The sequence below is a fragment of the Amblyomma maculatum genome, chromosome 7, assembly GCF_055883805.1.
Source record: "Amblyomma maculatum isolate TAMU_Amacu chromosome 7, ASM5588380v1, whole genome shotgun sequence".
Classification (NCBI taxonomy): domain Eukaryota; kingdom Metazoa; phylum Arthropoda; class Arachnida; order Ixodida; family Ixodidae; genus Amblyomma; species Amblyomma maculatum.
Window position 1 is genome coordinate 36,237,571 of NC_139350.1, and position 19,862 is coordinate 36,257,432.

General features: G+C 48.0%; 1 protein-coding gene across 1 annotated transcript in view; it reads right to left on the minus strand.

Moving 5' to 3' along the window:
• The window catches only part of LOC146182982 (uncharacterized), a 109,964-nt gene extending 104,665 nt beyond the window's left edge, over positions 1–5,299 (minus strand). Inside the window, exons 1-2 of the mRNA XM_084608316.1 lie at positions 5,243–5,299; positions 1,300–1,399 (exon numbers count right to left, since the gene is read on the minus strand). Of these exons, the coding sequence (XP_084464442.1) occupies positions 1,300–1,399; positions 5,243–5,299 (157 nt within the window). The remainder of the gene's footprint in view (positions 1–1,299; positions 1,400–5,242) is intronic.
• Positions 5,300–19,862: the final 14,563 nt, after the last annotated feature.

Here is a 19,862-nt window from a genome sequence, read left to right on the forward strand (position 1 = left end):
ACCGATGAATAACCACACAGAGATCATTTATTTGCATGTGCAACTTCCAATATCCAGACTCAAAAATCGGGAACTGCAGCTACTATTTTCCCCATTTCTACACATATGCAATGGGCCGCAGACCGCCGGACCATACGTCCACCAGCAGCTTACACGGCGATTGCATAAATGTACCGCATGAATTTAACGTGTATTGGCGGTTTTTCAATGGTCGTCACTTTGATATTTTAGTGATGTCATGTGCTAACGGCGATGTTCTTTTCCAAAACTGAATGTCACTTTGAAGAACCTATAATAATTAACCGAAAATTGTAGTACCACCCTAAACCGCAAAGAAATGCCAACAAGACCGAAAAATTGCTAATATTCCCGCTTCCCACAATATATTTTTTCAGCTAAACAAGCAGAAATTTAGCGAGAAAACTGTTCCTTTGGCAATGGTGGATCGCATAAAGTGTGTTGAATGTGATATCCAGCCGCATTAATGAATAACTGTTACGGCAGTGCCATGTAAAATAAATAGGAGGTTTCAAGATTATTGCTTCATTACTGAGGAAACCGTTCCCAATCTCCTAAAAAAGCTGTTCGCGATATCGATGGCTTTCAAAATGCGCGAAAATAAATCTCTTCCTATGTGAAGCTATGACTGAGCGAACAGCATGCAATAAATATTCGGTGAGTATCGAACGTGCCCACTACTTTGCCAGGTGATTCCCGGTAGAATTCCGATATTAGTGACACGTATATGTCAATTAACTTAATCTGTCTACCCATTTGTGCGCTACGTCTCACTCAAGCTCAGATAGGACAAAACTAATCCTTGCTCTCCCCATATGTAACAAGCTATTAGAAAAACAAAACATCATAATGTTTTCGATGCAAGAAAATAGGCATGCCGCAAGCAAGCGGCTGTTGTAGGAAGCATGGCCCGAGTTGGCATAGTTATCGAAAATGTCGCTGTCTCCCTGACTTCGAGTCACTTCATTCGTGGAAACGCCGGATCTGGAAGTGGTGGCAGTCAAACTGACATCCGGTTCCGGTGTTTCACACCATTCAGGTGACGCGAGCTGAAGGAGAAAGCGACACTTTAAATAAGGACGTTAACTCGGAATACGGCCCCAGACATCGAAGACCTTTCAAGTGCTTATGATTGTAACGACAACATCCCTCAAGTGGATCCTGTTTAAAAGCTGCTTCTTTTTTAGAGGCAGTCAAAATATTCTCCAAGCATCCACCCTTGTAACAAACCGAACAGCTTCTCCTGAAGGCACCTTAAAAGTGTTTACTAGAATTTCTCACCGCCCCAGAAAGGTCGACCACTGCCTTTCCTTCTCCAGCTCACGTCACTGTTTTCTAAATAGACGAGGCTCGTGTCCGCTGCCTCCTGAATGACAGGTGCCTAGAGAAAGGAGAATAAAAAATGCGTAAGAAAATCTTGTGAACAAACAAAATCAAAACATTTATACGAAAAGTTTTTTACGCAACAAAACCCTTCCAACCATAAATGCCAGCAGCCTAACAACCTCTCCTAGCTTTAAGAAAATACCAGAATCCTTCCGTACTCGAAATAGTCATGAAACTCCCTCCGAATTTTGGTTCGGTGACAAAAGCGGCCGCGAAGGGCGCCACTGCCGATTGTGGGGCCGTGAGCGGCCAGCCGTGCCGGCGGCGTACGGCGAATTTGCACCCGAAATTCGCGCTTTCCCGCTCCTGCGGTTTTGTACTGTTTTTATTGCTTAGTGCGAAACTGAAACAAGTGAGTAACAGTAGTACAGTTTAAGCTTGTATAATCAAGGCGCTCCTGACGGGAGGTTTATTTATGTGGCACACTAAAACATTACCGAATAGTGTGGTGTGCTCATTAGCCTACAACACACGAGTGATCGCGGAGAAGGTCGCGGTAAGGCAAAGGCCGTGTTAGCAAGCAGCACTGAATGGATTCATATTGCGCTTGCTGCTCGCCCGGCTTGCTCAGGTGGTCATCCGATATCAACAGAGGTTTACACTACGTCACTTCATCGTTGATAACTAAGCGTCTGAGACTGCAGCGTTAGAACGTGCAAAATGCCGCACTCGTTGCTGCGGTGCACGGCAATCAGGCGCTGACTAGTGCATTCTGTAGCTCGTGATAATTGCTCAGCGCAAAACATTTGCACTTCGGCTTTTGAGTTTAATATTGTACACTATTGCGCACATGGGTTTACCATTTTGACGGCGTTGCTCTGTGCTTTGTAAATGGAATATTCTACGACGCAGTGTCGCGAAATTTTCCGACCACGACCAAATAACAGTGTTTTTAATTTCGATGCGCTTAAATACACATTGCGCCTTTGTACTGAGGTATTTAAAATTATTTTCCCCAGCCTAGTCACCTCTGACATGGGCGGTGCACAAGCGTAAACTAAAACAGCCTTCTTGTACACAATGTACAAAGTATTCATATACTCTCACGTAAATCGGAAGTCAGGAAAAAAGTTAAGGATTTCCGAACGAAAATTTTATAGGGGCTGGCAAGCACCAGCAAAGAATCGCACACTCAGCAGCGCAGATATCAAGAAAGTATTTGGGGCTCAATAAAGCGCGGCTAAACGACGGTAAAAACTTTGCTTCTCTCAGGGTATTTGAATGTCCTACATCTCATTAGCGACGCGCATGAGGTAATGTCATGAAACGCGACAAGCTATGAGAGAGGCAAGGGGCTCGGGAAATTTAACTTACATCGCACGGAGCACACGGCCACCTAGCGTTTTCGCTCCAACAAAAAGCCAAGGCCGGCATTCAATTCCGCGCCGTAGGGCACAGCAGTCGAGCACCATAACCACAAAAACTGATAAAAAGTACAGCTGTAAAGTAAGCACGTAAAGTAAGAGCAAATTGGCAGGCATCAGAAGACCAACGAAAAGCAGAACGGGCTGATAACGGAACTACGGCTCGGAACACGCAATGCATTCGCGAGTAGTCGACATTACCAGCTGCTATATGTGATATATTTTGTCAATATTATTTACACCTGCTTCAGCGTTCCTCTTTTTCGTAAGAAACTGTCTTTTTATATGACGCTTTAAGCGCATTTTTTTTTTCTTTTCTATGCTGCGTTATTCTATGTATATTTCCTCCCGCTCCCTTCTGCAATGCCTTCTGGCTCTGAGCTTATCTAAAGATGAATAAATACACGCTGTCTGCCTCGCTGGTTGGGAATTTAATATCCACAGTCGCTTTCAAAGCATTGATATTTATCCGAGTGGAAACATGTACGCAGCATTTCAGAAATAATAAAATACGGTGCCATTTGGAGACAGGGTGTGATTTTGTCACCATTAAATACCATGGGATCTCTTCGAACGTTTCCGTAACTGCTACCGTTACCAGTTTTGGGAGCTTTTCAAAGACACAAGTTTGCATTTGCTTCGAATTTATCGTAACGCACCGATGCATGGTGCCTAGATATTTCCCAGTAAAACAAACGTTTGTTGAGCCAAGTCAGAGGTCACAAACTTCTTGTTTATGGATGGCGCATATTCACGCCTGTCGTAGTTAGTTGCCATACATGAAACAACTTCACGCCTGTCGTAGTTAGATGCCATACATGAAACAACGAAGCGACACCTTTACATCCATGCTGCTAGCGCCAGTCCTTCACGCATCAAGCTGACATCATCGTTCGCAGAGCGTAATGGCTTTACGAAAACAAGCGCATTCGTATACTTTGGCAAAGCGCCAAATAAACAGCCGCGAACGAAGACCCTACAAAGTATTCTGAAATACATCCCTTTACACGCAGATGGACGCCTGCTCCGCCGTCCACAAACACATGTGCCGCCGTGCGCCTGCTCTGGGCGGCGTACCAAGCTCTCCCAGAGTGGAGAAGTTTCATGAAACTTAAAAGCACTGAAGGAATATGATAATACTAATTCACTTATTCATTTGCTACAAATCCCTGTTTATCACCAGCACCACTTCCAGCAGAACTCTCCCAATTCATTTGGCCCTTTGAAATGATTGACACTTAGTTGAAAAACCCCAAATATGTACCGGGGTAGTCAAAAGTTCCAGGCCACATGGTCTTCTTCTGAACAGTATAGTGAGGCAGCTACGACTGCCCAAAGTCTGAGGGTGTCGGTGCATGGTACAAAAAGCATTATTCTAACCTATGAGATAATTGATCCTTTTGATGGGATCTCAAGTGGCAGAATATGCTGACCAGAAGCCAAAGCTGTGGACTGGGACCTTTTCCTACCCCTGTACATTCAATTGTCTATTACAAAGATTGCGTCGAAATGTTCTGAGACATATTACTTATTTCAAGATGATGTTAGCCTTATATATCCCATTTAGCGGCACACATCGAAGTTTCCAGGAAAGGTGGTTCTGGGAAGTTGCCCTGACGTCATCGGCACGGCCAAGTGGTGCCAGTGGTCCTTGAGATAGTCTGTGCAGTGTACATGGGTGACTACGACCAGCCAAGCCTAATTCATGTCTTAGTCCGCGCAATCTGCCCTAATCTTCTTCCTAATCGATCTCAGGTTTTCGCATTCATACGTAGGTTAGGTTAGGTTACGTCTGCAAAGTCACGAGAGGCAGGATGAGAGGGACTGGCGGTGATAGCGCTAAGGGATCAGAATGCGGCTGCTGATGTCAGCTGATTCTTATATATGCTCAGCTACGGCGCCATGCTTTCCTTTATTTTCGCATCAACAACACTTCAAAATATTTATTTCGTAGGCTTCTCCTCCTTTGTAGGCGCGAGCATGAATGATTTGCCGAAACGGTATACCACACGCCAGAGCAGGTTAAGTATTCTTCGAATGCTTCAACCAATGCCACATCAACCCAAATTCCGCCTCTGACACCGATCCAGAGGCAGAAGCAAAAAGCTGCAACAACCGGAACGTGACGCCATCCAGTCTGCATTACTAGAGAATACTGTTCTGTATGTCGGATGTGTTATTGTTCGAGTAATGAAAGCAGCCGTCAACGCGAATGAAGAGATAAAAAAACGGGTGGGGCACTATGGTTCGCAGCTCTAACACGCACACAGAATCCTAATCCTAAGCAGCTAAGAACAGCACCTACTATCTACCGCGGCTGGCCCAAAAGCCGGTACTTAAGCCCGTAATTTGAATTGAGAGTCCCGAAAATAGCATTAAGGGTGGTAGTGTGGCCAGCGTAAAACGCACCTCAACCTTCTGGAAGAGACGAGCTCTGAGCTGCGAAAAACATCGGAGTCGGAAGCGCTGCTTACCTTTGCTCCCATATCGTTCCTGCACTGCTCCGCCTGCTCGTTCACAATCTCGCTCATGTTCGATTCCCCTGCGCAAAGCCAGCTCCCAGGATGACGACGGCTAGACAAGGGCATGGGTGAGCCTTTTTATAGCTCTGAGCCGCATCACAACTCCCTTCTTCTTCGTCTTTATCAATGCGATTAGTAGTATTAGTGATGAAAGCCTAACACGTCTAGAGAAAGCGCTACAGCTTATTCCCTCAGGGAAATGCATTTGTGAACATGGGTATAACACTTTCTGTTGACGTTGCCAATGGAGTGCGAACGATTTCTGCTAGTGCAATAGGAACTACTTATCGTATCGCAAAGCACGCCGAAGCACGGGGTTCTGATTCTGGCGGCAGAGGTGCACGTGATACACGTAGCTAGCACATGTATAGCTTGCTTCTACTTTCTCCTCCCCGTTCTTGATGTTTCATGGCGCCGATGGAGCTTTTGCTGTTGAGCCCTTATAAAATGGCACATAGCCGCGAGGAGGATTGGCCACACATGGATCCAGCAGAAATGGTCATTATGCTGTGTCGTATGAGATTGAAATATATACACTAATATATATAAATATGCAATAGGCTAGAAAAAAAGGCCTACTGATCAGAAAAAAAAAAAAACATTATTTCAACTCAATAACAATTTTAAGGGGAGAAACAGTGGAATATGGAGAGCTAGCACGGAGTCCTACTGCTGAAGCCCAGCTGAGTAGCGCTAAAGAAAGTAAATTTGAAACAGCTAATCATAAAGATAATTTATGCAAGGAATTACAAGGGAGAGCTTTAGGATGGAGGCGAATGGGCGCACCAGGACAGGAAATAATGATCCAAGGTCTCAAGTTCATTGCTGTAAGACCTTTATTGTAATACTCTCAAGATGACAAAAAAAAAACTAAATAAATGTGAGGAGAAACTCCGCAAAGAACCCGAGTTTACCGCTGGCAAAACCCAATTGAAAATAATAAAAAAGCCAGAAACTTCCAAGAGCAAATAAAAGAAAAGCCAATTAGAGGAAAAAGAAAAGCATGGCACAAATTTCGGCGGAAAATGTGGTTTTATGACAGACAATGCCCCTCTACAAGGCTGGATATAGCATGCCGAGAGCGTTCCTATGTGCTCGCTAGTGGCCACGATGAAGGAAGATACGCGGAACTGGGAAGAGAAGTCAAGAAAAGAAGACGAGGGGAATGAAAACACAAGGGGAGGAGGAGAGAGGGGGCAGCTCATAGGGCTAAAGAAATAAAGTTTAATGAAAGAAAAGCATGGGAGAGAGAAAATAAAATAAGGAGAAGAGAGAAACAGGTAGGAACAAGGGAACTGATGCGTAACCAGTTAAAAAAAAAAACAAAGAGAAGAAGTCGGCTAACACTCTATGCAGAATAAGTATATGTTTTAGTACAGATGAAACTAAACGAGAACACTGGGGGCATGCAAACAAGAAACTCACATGTACACATGGCTGGGGAAGGACCGGTGCCCACCAAAATCGGCCATATGGTGCCTACGACCCCACAAGACATGTTAACTTTGTAATGACCGGTAGGGCTGCGAACCATCGGGGCAGGAATGAACGCGATGAACCGGACTAAGCAAAGAAACGCAAACGGCAATGCGTAAAAGCAGCGCGCGAAAACAAGCGGATGATAATAAAGAAGGGACGTCTTGAGGGGAACAAAGTTCGGATACCCAGGCAGTAGCTTTGCTGTACCTCCGGCGATTGGACAGGTGCATAGGTAATGAATGACGTCTTCCTTAGCTTCACCGCATAGACAGAAAGGCGAAGAGAGAAGTGCAAAGCGATGGAAGTACGAAGGAAATAGGCCGTGGCACGTTAAGAGAGAAACGAGAGAATGGGACGGTGGGAAAAACAGGGGTAGACGAAGAATGGCAAGGACAAAATAGACAAGAAGGTATCTGAGTGATCAGCGGTCTAGATGGATGCCCAGAGCCTTAGAACACTTGTGCGCATTAGGGTGCGCACAAACAAGGGCCACAAATACAAAGGCCGTAGGAGGCCACGCGTCAACGCCAGAGAGGCGGCCCTGTCTTATAGCTAATTGCCCCAGACACCACAGGGGGCAGGGACCTGATATAAAATACAGAATAGTGAAGAGAAATGGTGACAAGGGAGAACTACGTCGTGGATGCGGAAATCTTGGGTGGAAAGAGAATCAATAGCCTGAAGGAGAGAAAAGCAATCAGAGCAGATGTGCAAGAGTAAAGGAGAAGGGGCGCGCCAGGCGTAACAAAAAGCCTCGGGATACGCAAAAGACTGAGCAGAAGGCACTGGAGGCTGTCTCAAGGTGAAACTAAGCTACTTTAAGTCGCGCGTCACAAGAAGAAAATGCAGCAAAGGCAACGCCCGCAGAGCGGGATGTAGAGGACCGTCCGTGAAGATATGAAGGACACAAAAGGAGGACTGAAAACGAAAATTAGAAAAAAGGAGATGGGCAAACACGAAAAAAAAAGACCAGGGATCAAAGCGTGGAAGAATATCAGATGGGAGATAGGTGTGACCTCTAAAAGTGACGGGGTCCGCACTGTTTAAGAGGCTGTACTCTGCGCAGATAGGGTCCAGTTCCAAGGGTAGAGGAGGTTCCCGGAGGAGCACCTGGAGAGCAGCCATGCGCGTTGTACGGAATGCTGCTAAGAGAGCGAGAAGAGGGACACGATGCATAGTAACTATCTTATCCTGAAGGTGGGAATGAACGAGGAGAGACCACCAAGTTGGAGCAGCGAAGGTAATGGCGGGTGGTACCACCTGAAAATAAAGTCTACGGAGAGAAGAGGGAGTCATCGAACGATGAAATGAAAGACATGAGACGAGGCGCAAAGTGAGTACCTCTACCTTGTCCCGCAGGAAGTTAGCATGAGGTAAAAATGTGGGATGGCGATCAAAAGCAACCCCTAAAATTGTGAGTTCTTGTTTGAAGCTGAGCGGCCGGGCCGCAAAGCGCATGGTAGGGTTACGCATTTCTATGCCGCCCACGCCATGAGAAAATAGCAAACAGAATGATTTCTCTCACGAGATGGTGACACGGGAGTGGGAAACCCAGCTGGCTATCCTGTAGAAGATGTCTCCACACAACTGTTCCGCTAAATTTGCAGACCGCCGCCATTTTCCGGAGAACTCTACTATGGCAGATTTTCTTTTCGTTCTCTCCGTCCTTTCTGCCTTCGCTTACTGCACGGAACATGTGTCGACCCCGAATTGTGACAGGTAATGCGCCTTACCTTTCTTCTAGATCAATTTACAATTTTGCTAGAAAGCACAGAAATTGCAGCAGCTTCAACAGTGACCGCAAGATCCCTGTTTCTAATCCTTACAACTGGAAAAGAATTATGGAATAAAACATTGAAACCATCCGTGTGTCTTATATAAGCGGTGATATCACCCGACATTTGGTTCCGCAGCATTCAGCTTCTAGTTTCTTCTGACTGAGTACAAAGGCGCCTCATCGGCACGCTGCTACAGAGGTTGAGGCTGTACCGACGTCTCTTCGCTCAGTTGTCGAGCGCACCTCCATTTGTTTATGTGTTCTCACAACCTGATACTTTTGGGGAAACATGTCACCACCAAACGGTGACCCATAGGTTACCAATTACATGGAGACGAACCGATGCCTAGGAGACGCAAAGAAACCAGTGAAAGTACGATATAAAGTTAGATGAAACAGTATCAGTTGCTTTTGATACAATATTACCACAAATGCATACGTTATCTCGGTGTCACAGTAAATTACTGAAACCCAATGCCGTATTAAGCCCCTATTTCCTTCCTTATATCCTAGTTTCCTTCTCTACGCAAAAAAAAAAAAGAATCTGCTAAATGTATAGGTGTCGGATAAATTGCCTTTTTGCTTAAAAGACGTCGCTCTTTCTCACACACACAGATGGTGCATGCATTTAAGGAATTCTTTTATACAGGTTCTTCTAACAAACACTTAGCACAAATTCCCACCGTCGTATCTGCAGAAAGTGTGCGCTCAGCAAAGAATTAAGGCTCAGAAAAGCAACACAATATAACGTTTCTTAACATGCATTGAGTGTTCGTTGTTTCAAAAAGGGCAATTTTGTTAAATCATTCGGTGAGTTACTTGTATACACTCCGTGCTGAAGCGAGTAGCTGTAATGAATGTCGCGCACTGTACTATTCAGCACAATACAGGAGCAGATATGATGAAATAAAAAGCAATTGAGTAAGCGTGTATATCAAGTTTCTCGTAGTTGTAGTTTTTGATTATTAGGTTGTGTACTCGATAACCACAGATAGGAATTGGCAGATATTTAGGCTCTACATTTACGGGTATAATGAGAGCGTTAGTAGCTCTCGTTATTAGTCTGTTGTAAATCATGTTTCGCATACAAGCAGCCAAGCAGCCCAATTTCGACATTAACACAGTGCTCCCCCGAGACAGACAAGACCGGATTCGCACTCTTCTTGAAAACTACAGCGAGTGCTTTTCTTCAGCGTCGAATGTGCGGCAAACTCCGTTGGCATAGTATCGCATCATCATGGAGGAAAACACTCTACCGCTATGTCAAATCCCCTATGGTATATCGCCACGAGAACGCCAGGCCATACTCGATCAAGTTGAGGAAATGCTGCGTGATGACGTGATCCAATCATCCAACAGTCATTGGGCGGCACCAGTCGCTTTGGTGAAGAAGAAAGACGGCACATTTCGCTTCTGCGTCGATTACCGCCGCTAGAATAGCATAACTAAGAAGGATGTCTACCCACTTCTCCGTATCGACGACACACTGGGCCGGCTCTGCAATGCAAGGTACTTCTCATCGATGGACTTGAAGAGCGGATACTGGCAAATTGAGGTCGACGAAAGAGATCGCGAAAAGACCGCATTCATCACACCGTACTGCCTTTTCGAGTTCAAGGTGATGTCATTTGGCCTCTGCTCCGCACCAGCGACGTTTCAACGAGTAATGCACACTGAGCTGGCGGGCTTGAAGTGGCAGATTTGCCTGGTATACTTGGATGAGGTCGTTGTCTTCTCGTCAAACTTTGAAGCCCACCTGAAACGGCTGCAGACAGTGTTGGAAGCCATCAAATCATTGGGACTAATGTTAAAACCAAGTGCGACTTCGCCTACCAGGAACTGCGGTTCCTAGGTCACATCGTAAGCAAGGATGGTGTTCGACCAGATCCGGCGAAAACAGCTGCCATCGCAAAATTTCCACCGCCTGCTGACAAGAAAGCCGTGCGCAGGTTCCTTGGGTTGTGCGCTTATATTCGACAATTTGTCAGAAATATTTCGTGCATCGCCGAACCGTTGACGCAGTTTATAAAGGCTGACGTACCTTTTAAATGGGAAGTGCTGCCAGAAGCGGCCTTCGACGAACTTAAGCACCGCCTGCAGTTCCCTTCTGTCCTTGGCCACTTTGGTGAAAACGCCGAGTCCGAAATTCACACCGACGCAAGCAGTTTGGGCCTAGGCGCCGTTTTCGTCCAGAAGAGTGCCGGACTGGAGAAGGTAATCACCTACGCTAGCAGGTTCCTCACTAAAGCCGAAGTCAATTACTCGATGACCGAGAAGCAACTCGCGATCATCTGGGCCATTTCTAAGTTCCGTCCGTACCAATACGGTCGACCATTCAAGGTGGTAAGCGGCCACCACGCGCTCTGCTGGCTGCCTAATTTGAAAGACCCCTCTGGCCGCCTTGCCCGATGGAGCCTACGACTTGATGAATTTGACGTTACAGTAGTATATAAGTCGGGCCGCAAGCATTTAGACGCAGACTGCTTATCCCGCTCTCCCGTCGACGTTCCTCCGAAGGACGGTGACGACGATGCCTTTCTGGGACCAGTAAGCGCCAACAGCTTTGCACAGCAACAGCGATCAGATTTTCAGCTGAAAGACCTAACAGATTATTTGGAAGGCAAGACCACTTCTCCTCCTGGTGTGTTTAGGCATCAGTTGTCGTCGTTCGCCTTAAGCAAAGACGTCATCATAAAGAAGAACTTCGCTCCCAACAAAACAGCGCAGCTTCTTGTCGTGCCTAAAAACCTCCGACAGGACATTCTTCATGCGTTGAATGACGAGCCATCAGCAAGGCACCTCGGTTTTTCTCGCACGTTGCATCGAATCCAATAGAAGTACTATTGCTCGCGACTGCCTGCTGACGTTGCCCATTACGTAAAAACTTGCCGTTAGTGCCAGCGATGCAAGACGCCACCGATCAGGCCAGCTAGGCTACTGAATCCGATACCGCCCCCCAATCCTGCTCTTTCAACAAATTGGGATGCATCTTCTCGGCCCCTTTCCATCTTCATCTGAGGGTTACAAGTGGATAATCGTGGACACCGACTACCTTAGCCGATACGCCGAATGGTACTGCGGCAGATGTCGCAATGTTTTTATCAAACAAATTCTCGTTCGACACGGCGCCCCAGAAGTCCTCATCACGGACAGGGGAACAGCATTTACGGCTGAGCTGACGCAAGCCATCCTAGAATACAGTCATACAAGTCGTCGACGGACTACTGCGTACCATTGCCAGACAAATGGTCTCAACAAAACTATTGCGGATATGATTGCAATGTACGTCGACGCCGAGCACATGGGACACCATTCTAGGCTACATCATCTTCGCTTATAATACCGCCCTCCAGGAGACAACCAGGTCGACCCCGTCCAGTCTTGTGTAGAGCAGGGAGCCCACGATGACGCTTGACGCAATGCTGTCACACGTAACCGATGAGAATAACCTGGACGTCGCCACCTATCTTCAACGTGCAGAGGAAGCCCTAAGACTCGCCCAAATGCGCAACAAAGATCAGCAACGAACCGACGCCCGACGTTACAACTTACGACGACGCGATGCTGAGTACAAGCCAGGAGATCAAGTCTGGGTTTGGACGCCTATTCGCCGCCGCGGACTGAGCGAAAAGCTTTTACGCCGATACTCCGGCCCCTACAAGGTGCTTCGCCGACTAGGACAATTGAACTATGAGGTCGTTCCCGATGGCACGGCAGCATCGCAGCGGCGCCGAGCGCATCCAAAAATTGTGCTTGTTTTACGCCTTAAGCCCATATTATGCAGGCTAAAGGCTATTCATCTTTGCTTTGCAATGTTTATGTTAATTCATGTCTGTTTATTTTGAAACATCGAGGCGATGTTTTTTCTAGGGGGGAGTAATGCCGCGAACTGTTTAAATCTTTATTTGTTCCTGTTCGACAGCCGCTGGCATGCGGCCTTATCATTGTTATTCTGGCGCTTTTATCAATTCTGTATCCCGTGTTTGTTCATGCTCGTTGTCGCGATACGACGCGTTATCGTTTTCTTTGTCGAGAACGATGCGCCGAGATCTGTCTCGAAGGTTCTGATCACTCGCGTATGTTTCTACAATGTTCCAGGTTGTGCTACTAGCAGTTTGCGATGTTATTTAGATTGTTCTGAGCAGCCTTTAAATTGAGCGTTGAGGAGTGTGACGGTCATTATTTGTTCGACGATCGACGAGCACGTTTGTTGCTATCACCGCCGCCGAGTTGCGTAGGTCTTTTGCGGGCGCACGTCAGCCCAATAAAGAGTTAATTTCAGTACCATCAAGCCTGTGTCTTCTTTTGGTGTCAACGGTCTTGTCACCACTACGTGACAATATGTATGTACAAGTTTCAAATGTAGAGGAATTAGGGAGAGAAAGGTTTTTACTATTGCAGAATCCCGTGACGAAGAGAAGGATGAACACAAGGATAGAGAGTCGGAAATTACAGCCACTTTCCGTAAAGCGAGTACCGACGCCGGAACCTCCGCTTCAAAAATTGGGGTAAAGTCCGAAAGCTGGAAAGAAAAAGACCAGTCTAAATGCGGACAATATATACCCACACCCGCCTTTTCATTACATTGCGATGCGTCAGTAGCTATTACTAAACTAAGGGAAAGGCTTCTTAAATGGCCTGACTCCAGAATAAAGGGACTCAATTAAACTTCCACTTCACCTTCGTTGAATTTTACTTCGGGAAATTTGTTCATTTCTTTGTTTTGTTTTCTTCTACACTTGAAATATCGTATTTTAAACCAGCGTGATTTTTCTCACAGGCAGCCGGCCGACAACGCCGGACTTCCCCGCTGAAATGCAGACCGTTGCTCTATTAGTTTTAAAGCTGTATTTTGTGCCGCCTTCTCTGCTTGGACTCCACAAGGGGAATCAGTTTCAGCGTGCCTTCTCTTTTTCTTTACCCCGGCACAGCGCTCGCGTTGTTCGCCTCGTGCACGCGCCAATACTCGAAGGTCGCGGTCCGTTGATGTCCAGGTTATGGTCAAGGCTACGTCTCACAGGTAAGTCGTCGGCACTAGCCGTTGACTCCCGGTAGCAGCAGTAGAGGTCACATCGATAAGACTAAAGGAGAGTGCATGCCACCTCTGATTTGGTGTCGCGTTGCGCAGCAAACCCGTTTTGAGCTCCTCCCTGTAAGCTTTAAGCGAGCGCCCATGGCGAGCAACCTAAAGGTCGTTACATATATTTAAGTTTCACGTTTTATGAGAAAATTTCTGAAATCAAACTACTTTTTGTTATATATCTATGACGTGTACAGACTACTGTGGTTTGGCTCGATGGCCACGGGTTGTTAGATCGGTGGTCTCATGGTGAACGTTAGGAAGCAGTGTTCGGGCTTGTCGGACCCGAATCTGTATCCCGCCACCCCTCCTTTGTAAGTGCGAGCTGGTAGAAGTCCTGAATTTTATTCGTCTTCATGATACGGTATCGTCAGGGATAAGTATGTCACGTGCGTGTCCACTAATGCTGTTGCATCGGCTCAGAGACCAATTAAGGGCAAATCAACTTGGTGATTTATCCTCGATGCCTGTATGTGCGGGCCTTTTTTCCTGAAAGTAGACTCCCGCCTTTCGCTGTAACCTTTCCATCCTCGTCCTTTCCCGCCAGCTGTAGCATTGCGAATTGTAACACGCGGGTGTCCTGCGAGCCACTGCGAGATTACGTGCGTTGATAAGGCCGCCAGAGAAGAGTACACATAGTGGTCCTCGGTGTGCACCGGGACAGTTGTGTCTGGCTGCCTGCTTCTAAGTGCGCGCGGTACATTCTGCATTTACTGGTCTATGCCTTGTGGCGAAAGTGTTCGTTTCCGACGGCTGCGCAATGAACGCACAGCTGCCGCTTTGATGAACACATTTTTTCGGAATATTGTAGGTAGATTCGTGATGGAACTAGATAGCTGGCGAACAATATAACTCCGCCCGCTCCGAGGTTGTACCGGATGAGGAGGCAAGTCACTGTCCCTCCTCTTCCGGAGAATTGCTACCACGGAGGCACAAATGGTATAGCACTCGTCTGCTAAGCCAGAGAACGTGGGTTAAGCTTTCGCCGCGGCAACGCATGTTGACAGAAGCATAATGCAAAAGTCGTCTGTGTTCTCTGCTAGATGTTACTTTTCTTTAGTTTTCCAGGTTGCCAGAAATCATGAGGCTTTCCACTATGCATCTTGTTTTTACGCGAGAGCTATATGGGTGCGTATGGGGGAGGTGGGAGTGGGGCCGCACGCATGGCGTCTTCAATAGATGTATCAACAGACGCTGACAAATGTCCCCTCTGTCAAGTCTCGGGGCAGGGGTAATTAAGAGATTAGCCGGACCAGCGCAAGGAGGCGCTCAACAGGATTGTCTCGCTCGTGTGGCACTGGTAGTTAACTGAAGCCCGACGCAATGCGAGTGGCACCTAGCTGCGCGCCATGGGGGCCTGCATAGGTGCACCACGCAATTGCTATGGTACTTCAGAAGATGCCAGGATAGCGAGTGAGCCGGGCCCTTCGAATGTCTCGGCCCATGAAGCGCGCAGTCCGCCTGCTTTGTTCCGTCGCTGCCGTCCGAAACTTCGCCATGACTTGCACGGTTCTTCGGTAGACATCTTTCTCGTAGCTCGGATTACCATCGCTTCGTGCTGCTTGGATTATCGCTCTGGATCTCGAGACACTCACGAGGCTTTGGTGAGCGGTTACTACTTTCTTGTTTGAGATAGCAGAGGCAAGAAGTTAGCAGTTTTGTCTGCGCGGCATGCCTGCTCGAGCACGTGGTGACTGGCGCCGCCGCCACTATGGCATATCCTCGTGGAGGCGGCTTCGGCCGTTTTTTTTTCGCGCTCTTGTGCCGAAGGGCATAAGTAACATGATTTTGTGTGAGCATCTCTTCAAGCGGTTCAATATGTCTCACTTACGCTGCGCCCAGGACTTTGGTGCTGGGCGCTTCGAGATTACTTTCAAGACGAAACAGGTGGTCCATCGCTTCCTAGATGATCCTGTCGTGCGTGTGAAGGCTGTTGAGATTACATTTCAGTACCATGGAGTTTGTTCCCGGTTCGTTAGAGTGTTTGGTTACCCGTAGAATGAGCCGTACGCTTTGCTTGCTTCTGCGCTTGAGGCGCTCGCTAAGGTTCAGTCGAGGCAGATGGAGCATGCTCCGAGTTTTCCGGGCGTCCATAGCCCTAATTCAGGATCAAGATGGATATGGCTAGGGAAGTTCCTAACCAATTGAAGTCCGATGAGCGAATTGTGCAGTGCGAGTACGATGGAGTGACGCGTCTATACAACTTTTAAAGCCGCGAGGGGCATCTCCCAAGCGCTGCGCGTCGGACAGTCATGAGAGTTTTTAGGCAGTGTTTTGCGCGCTTCTGGGGTGACCATGCCATCTCAAAGTGCACCAAGTGGTCGTTAGCATCGACGACTATCGCGGCCACTCCGAGCCAGTGGGCTGTAACCGCAGGGCAACTGTCACTGCTTTCGTCACTCAGGACGGAGACCGCCACTGAGTGAACAGCAGAGGCAAGCAGAGGAGAGCAGGAGCAGCGGGCCAGTGACGCCCCCATTGCCGATGGTGCGTCTGTGGGAGTGGAGGCCACTTTTGCCGCGACTGCTGCTGTGGGAGAGCTCTCCGTTACGCCGGCATGATCCGAGGCAGGTGATCCGAGGCGCGGCGTAGGCCTCTGAGGCCTATGCCGCGCCCTCTGCGGCGTACGCCTCAGAGGCGGCCAAGTCAGCAGCTGCGGCCGGCGACGCATGGCTGAAACGAAGCCCGAGGCGGCAGTATTGCAAGAGGCCGCTACAGCGGGCCTGACTGCCAGGTTGCCAAAAACCTCCGCTGTTAATGCTGGATTTACGGTGGCAAATGTGACTCGGCGCAAAAGGATTGAGCGGCCGACGACACCGCATCCAACAGCACCTCCTCCCAGACCAAGACCGATCGGCCTGCTGCTAAGCGAGTGGTCGTGGCGGTAGGAAGGCGTCCCTCCAGCGAGGACGAGGAATTAGGTGCGGCTTCCTCCATCAATGGGAACATTTCGGGCTCAGAACCAGAGATAGACATTGGTGAGCCCCAGCATCCTCTTTCCACCAAGCTAACTCCTGTTTATTATGCAAGGGTCACGGTTGTGACTTTTTCTGAGGTTAGTGAGACAGAGCTCCCTTCTCTTTCACCACCCTTTTCGTCAACGCGGTCGGCTTGTTAGTTTTGAGATGTGGTTGAATGCAAATGCTCTGTGTACCTGTTCAAATTCATCTTAGTCCTCTTGTTCTTGCTCCTCCATTTCCGACTCCTCTACTAAAGAGGGGTCCCCCGACCACGAAGTTGGGGCAGCTTCAAGTCTCCAGTAATGTTTTCGTCTATGAAGTCTCATGTTCCGATCATTCCGCCTTAGCTGGGACGTCTTGTTTATTGGTTTTTCAGGTAGCTTCTTTCAAATAATAACGGCATCACTTACGATAGCTACTTTTAACTGTCGTGGCATGTCTTGTCGCCGTAATCTAGCTGTGATATAAAACATAGATATTTTGGTTTTGCGAAACCTAGATTCATCGTATTTGCCAGATCACCAGCTTCGACAGGACATTTGGTACCAGGCCCTACGTGAGGTGTGGCGCGTGGTGCTCTCAAGGTCTTGGCACTATTTTAATGCCACCATGCCACGGCAGGGTTTTGTTTCACTCCAGCGATGCCGAGGGCGACGTCCTGTCTGTGGAACCTAATTCTGGCATTCGTATAGTTAACGTCTACGCTCCTAACATAGGTTGTCTTAATCGTTGTTGTCGTCGCGTCTGCGTTGAGATAATTTCGTCACAGAATAATACTCCGGTGAAACTTAACAAACTGATTTCGTGGATACATGGCAGAAATTTTACAGAAATTCAAACTGACGACCGTTTCCTTCGGCATCTTTCAAGGTACTCCGAGCACGATTGGCCGCGTTTGTCTTCAACGGCGCCAGTGAAGCGGGAGGGACGCTTTGACGGGCGACGAGCCGCTGGTCGACTGGCCGGGAGTGGCAAGGAGCAGCCGTGCCATTTCCCAAAAAGCACTGCGGCGCGTACACATACACACACACACAAGCGCGCAAAAACACACACACCCGCGAGTGGCCGCTCGGCCGGCGATCAGGGGAACAAAACAGCCATCTCCTGACACGTCCCTCTGATCTGGTTTTTGTCCGTTTTTGTCCCCGACTAACAAATGACTACGTCATTTCCGGGGGGGGGGGATCTGTCGGGGACAAAAACGGACAAAAACCAGCCGAAGGAAACGGTCGTCAGTTTGAATTTCTGTAAAGGTTCTGCCATGTAGCCATTAAATCAGTTTGTTAAGTTTCACCGCAGTTTTATTCTGTGGCCAAATTATCTCAACGCAGACGCGACGAACACAACGATTAAGACAGATAAAAGTTTGGTGCCGAAACCCGGGACTCGATTAGCCGTGGATTTGTGAGCTGAATGCTCTCTTTCACTGCTCAGCTTTACGCATCCACGCCAGGGACGTCTCGGCACCGATTGGTCACAACTACCGATGTCATCGATCCGGTGAGCTTAATTATTGGCTAACTAATTGCGAGGAAAATGGAATGCCTTTTAAAGAAATGGAATGTTTTGCGCTCGTAAGTTACAAGGGTCATCAGCGAAGTCAACGAGCAGCAAACGTCACTCACAACTACTGAAGCTACGTTGCTTCATGCTAGACTCAGCAAGCTGGAGCAAAAACTAGATACTGTCAATACGGAAATTGAAGTATTGGTACCGGAAGATGACGCAGAAAACGACTACGAGCAAGTATTTGAATATCAAGACCGGATCATAACCTGCCTCGCTGGACTAAAGCTTCAAGTGGATAGTGGTCCATTATTAACGCAGGCTGCGGTGGAATCGGCGGGTAGTGGCATCATCAGTCAAACGGCCACGCCAGCCACTCAAACGACCACGCCAGACCCTCAGACGGCCACATCTGGAAAGACAAGAGTGAAGCTGCCGAAGATCGACCTAATGAAATTCACAGGACGACGGTCTTACTGGCAACCATTTTGGGAAGTGTTCGAGCAGGTAGTACATAAAAACGAAGATTTGTCTGGCATAGATTTCACTACCTGCGAGCATAAGTCACGGGCGACGCGGCAGCGGCACTTGCTGGTCTTTCACCGACTTCAAGGTGTTACAACGATGCCACCCAGCTGCTCAAGAAACGGTTTGGCAACGAGGAGCTTCTGGTTAAGGAACATCTCAAGAGGCTGATCGACTTCAAGCCTGTGCGCTCATCAGAAGATATCCATGGTCTTCGCCATCTGTACGACACCTTGGCGGCACACATCAAAGGCCTCGAGACGCTCGGACAAAAGCTGGAGTCCTACAGCTCGATGCTACTTCCGATCGTGCAAAGAGCGATGCCTCGTGACATCCTGTTGGACTTCAGCCGGAAGTGCGTTGCGGACACAGACAGCCTCGCCTGCGAACAGCTCCCTCCCTATGCGTCGGCACACGCAACGAAAGAAAGCGGCCAAGGTACTGTTTCTTCGCTTTTAAAGCTTCTCTCATTTCTGAGAGTAGAGGTCGAAAGTCTGGAGAATTTGAATGCACTACAAAGCATGGACATCAAGCAACAACCTAGAGAAGGCCTTAAAGACAATATAAAGCTGCATCGAAAAACACATGACGGGCATGTCCGATCAGCTGCGATGCTACATCAAAACGCTACCTCGTTGACTAGCTTTTTCTGCGGCTCCAACGAGCACAAAACGCCGAGCTGTGACGCCGCAAAAACGTTAGAACAAAAGAAACGACTTTTGTCGTCGTCCGGCCGATGTTTCAAGTGCACGAAGTCTGGACATCAGTCACGAGCATGCCGCGTAAGCCTGCAGTGAAACAAAGGTCGCAAGAAGCGTGCCAGCACGATGTGCGACCCTTCGTACGCCGGTAACAGGCCACCTGAACCGAACCGCACCGTAACGAACGCGCAAGTAAGCCTCAAAACTACTGCAACGGGAAACGGCTCTACTTCCAAAAAAAACCGTTTTGCTGCAGACTGCAACTGCATTATGTGGTGGAGAGACTTGCAAGGCTGAGGTACGAGTTCTGTTCGACAGAGGAAGTCAGTGCTCTTACATCACTGCTGACACCTCGCGGAAACTGGGATGCACGCTTCCCAGGCATGAGAGGTTGACCGTCGGTGTGCTCGGAAGCCACCAAGACGTATGCGAGTTCCGAAGAGTAAAGGTTACACTAAAGACTAACCGCGGAGACGAGCGGGAACTCGAAGTACTGGAAACAGATACCATCTGTGATCAACCTATTCCCTCACCACCAGAGAAT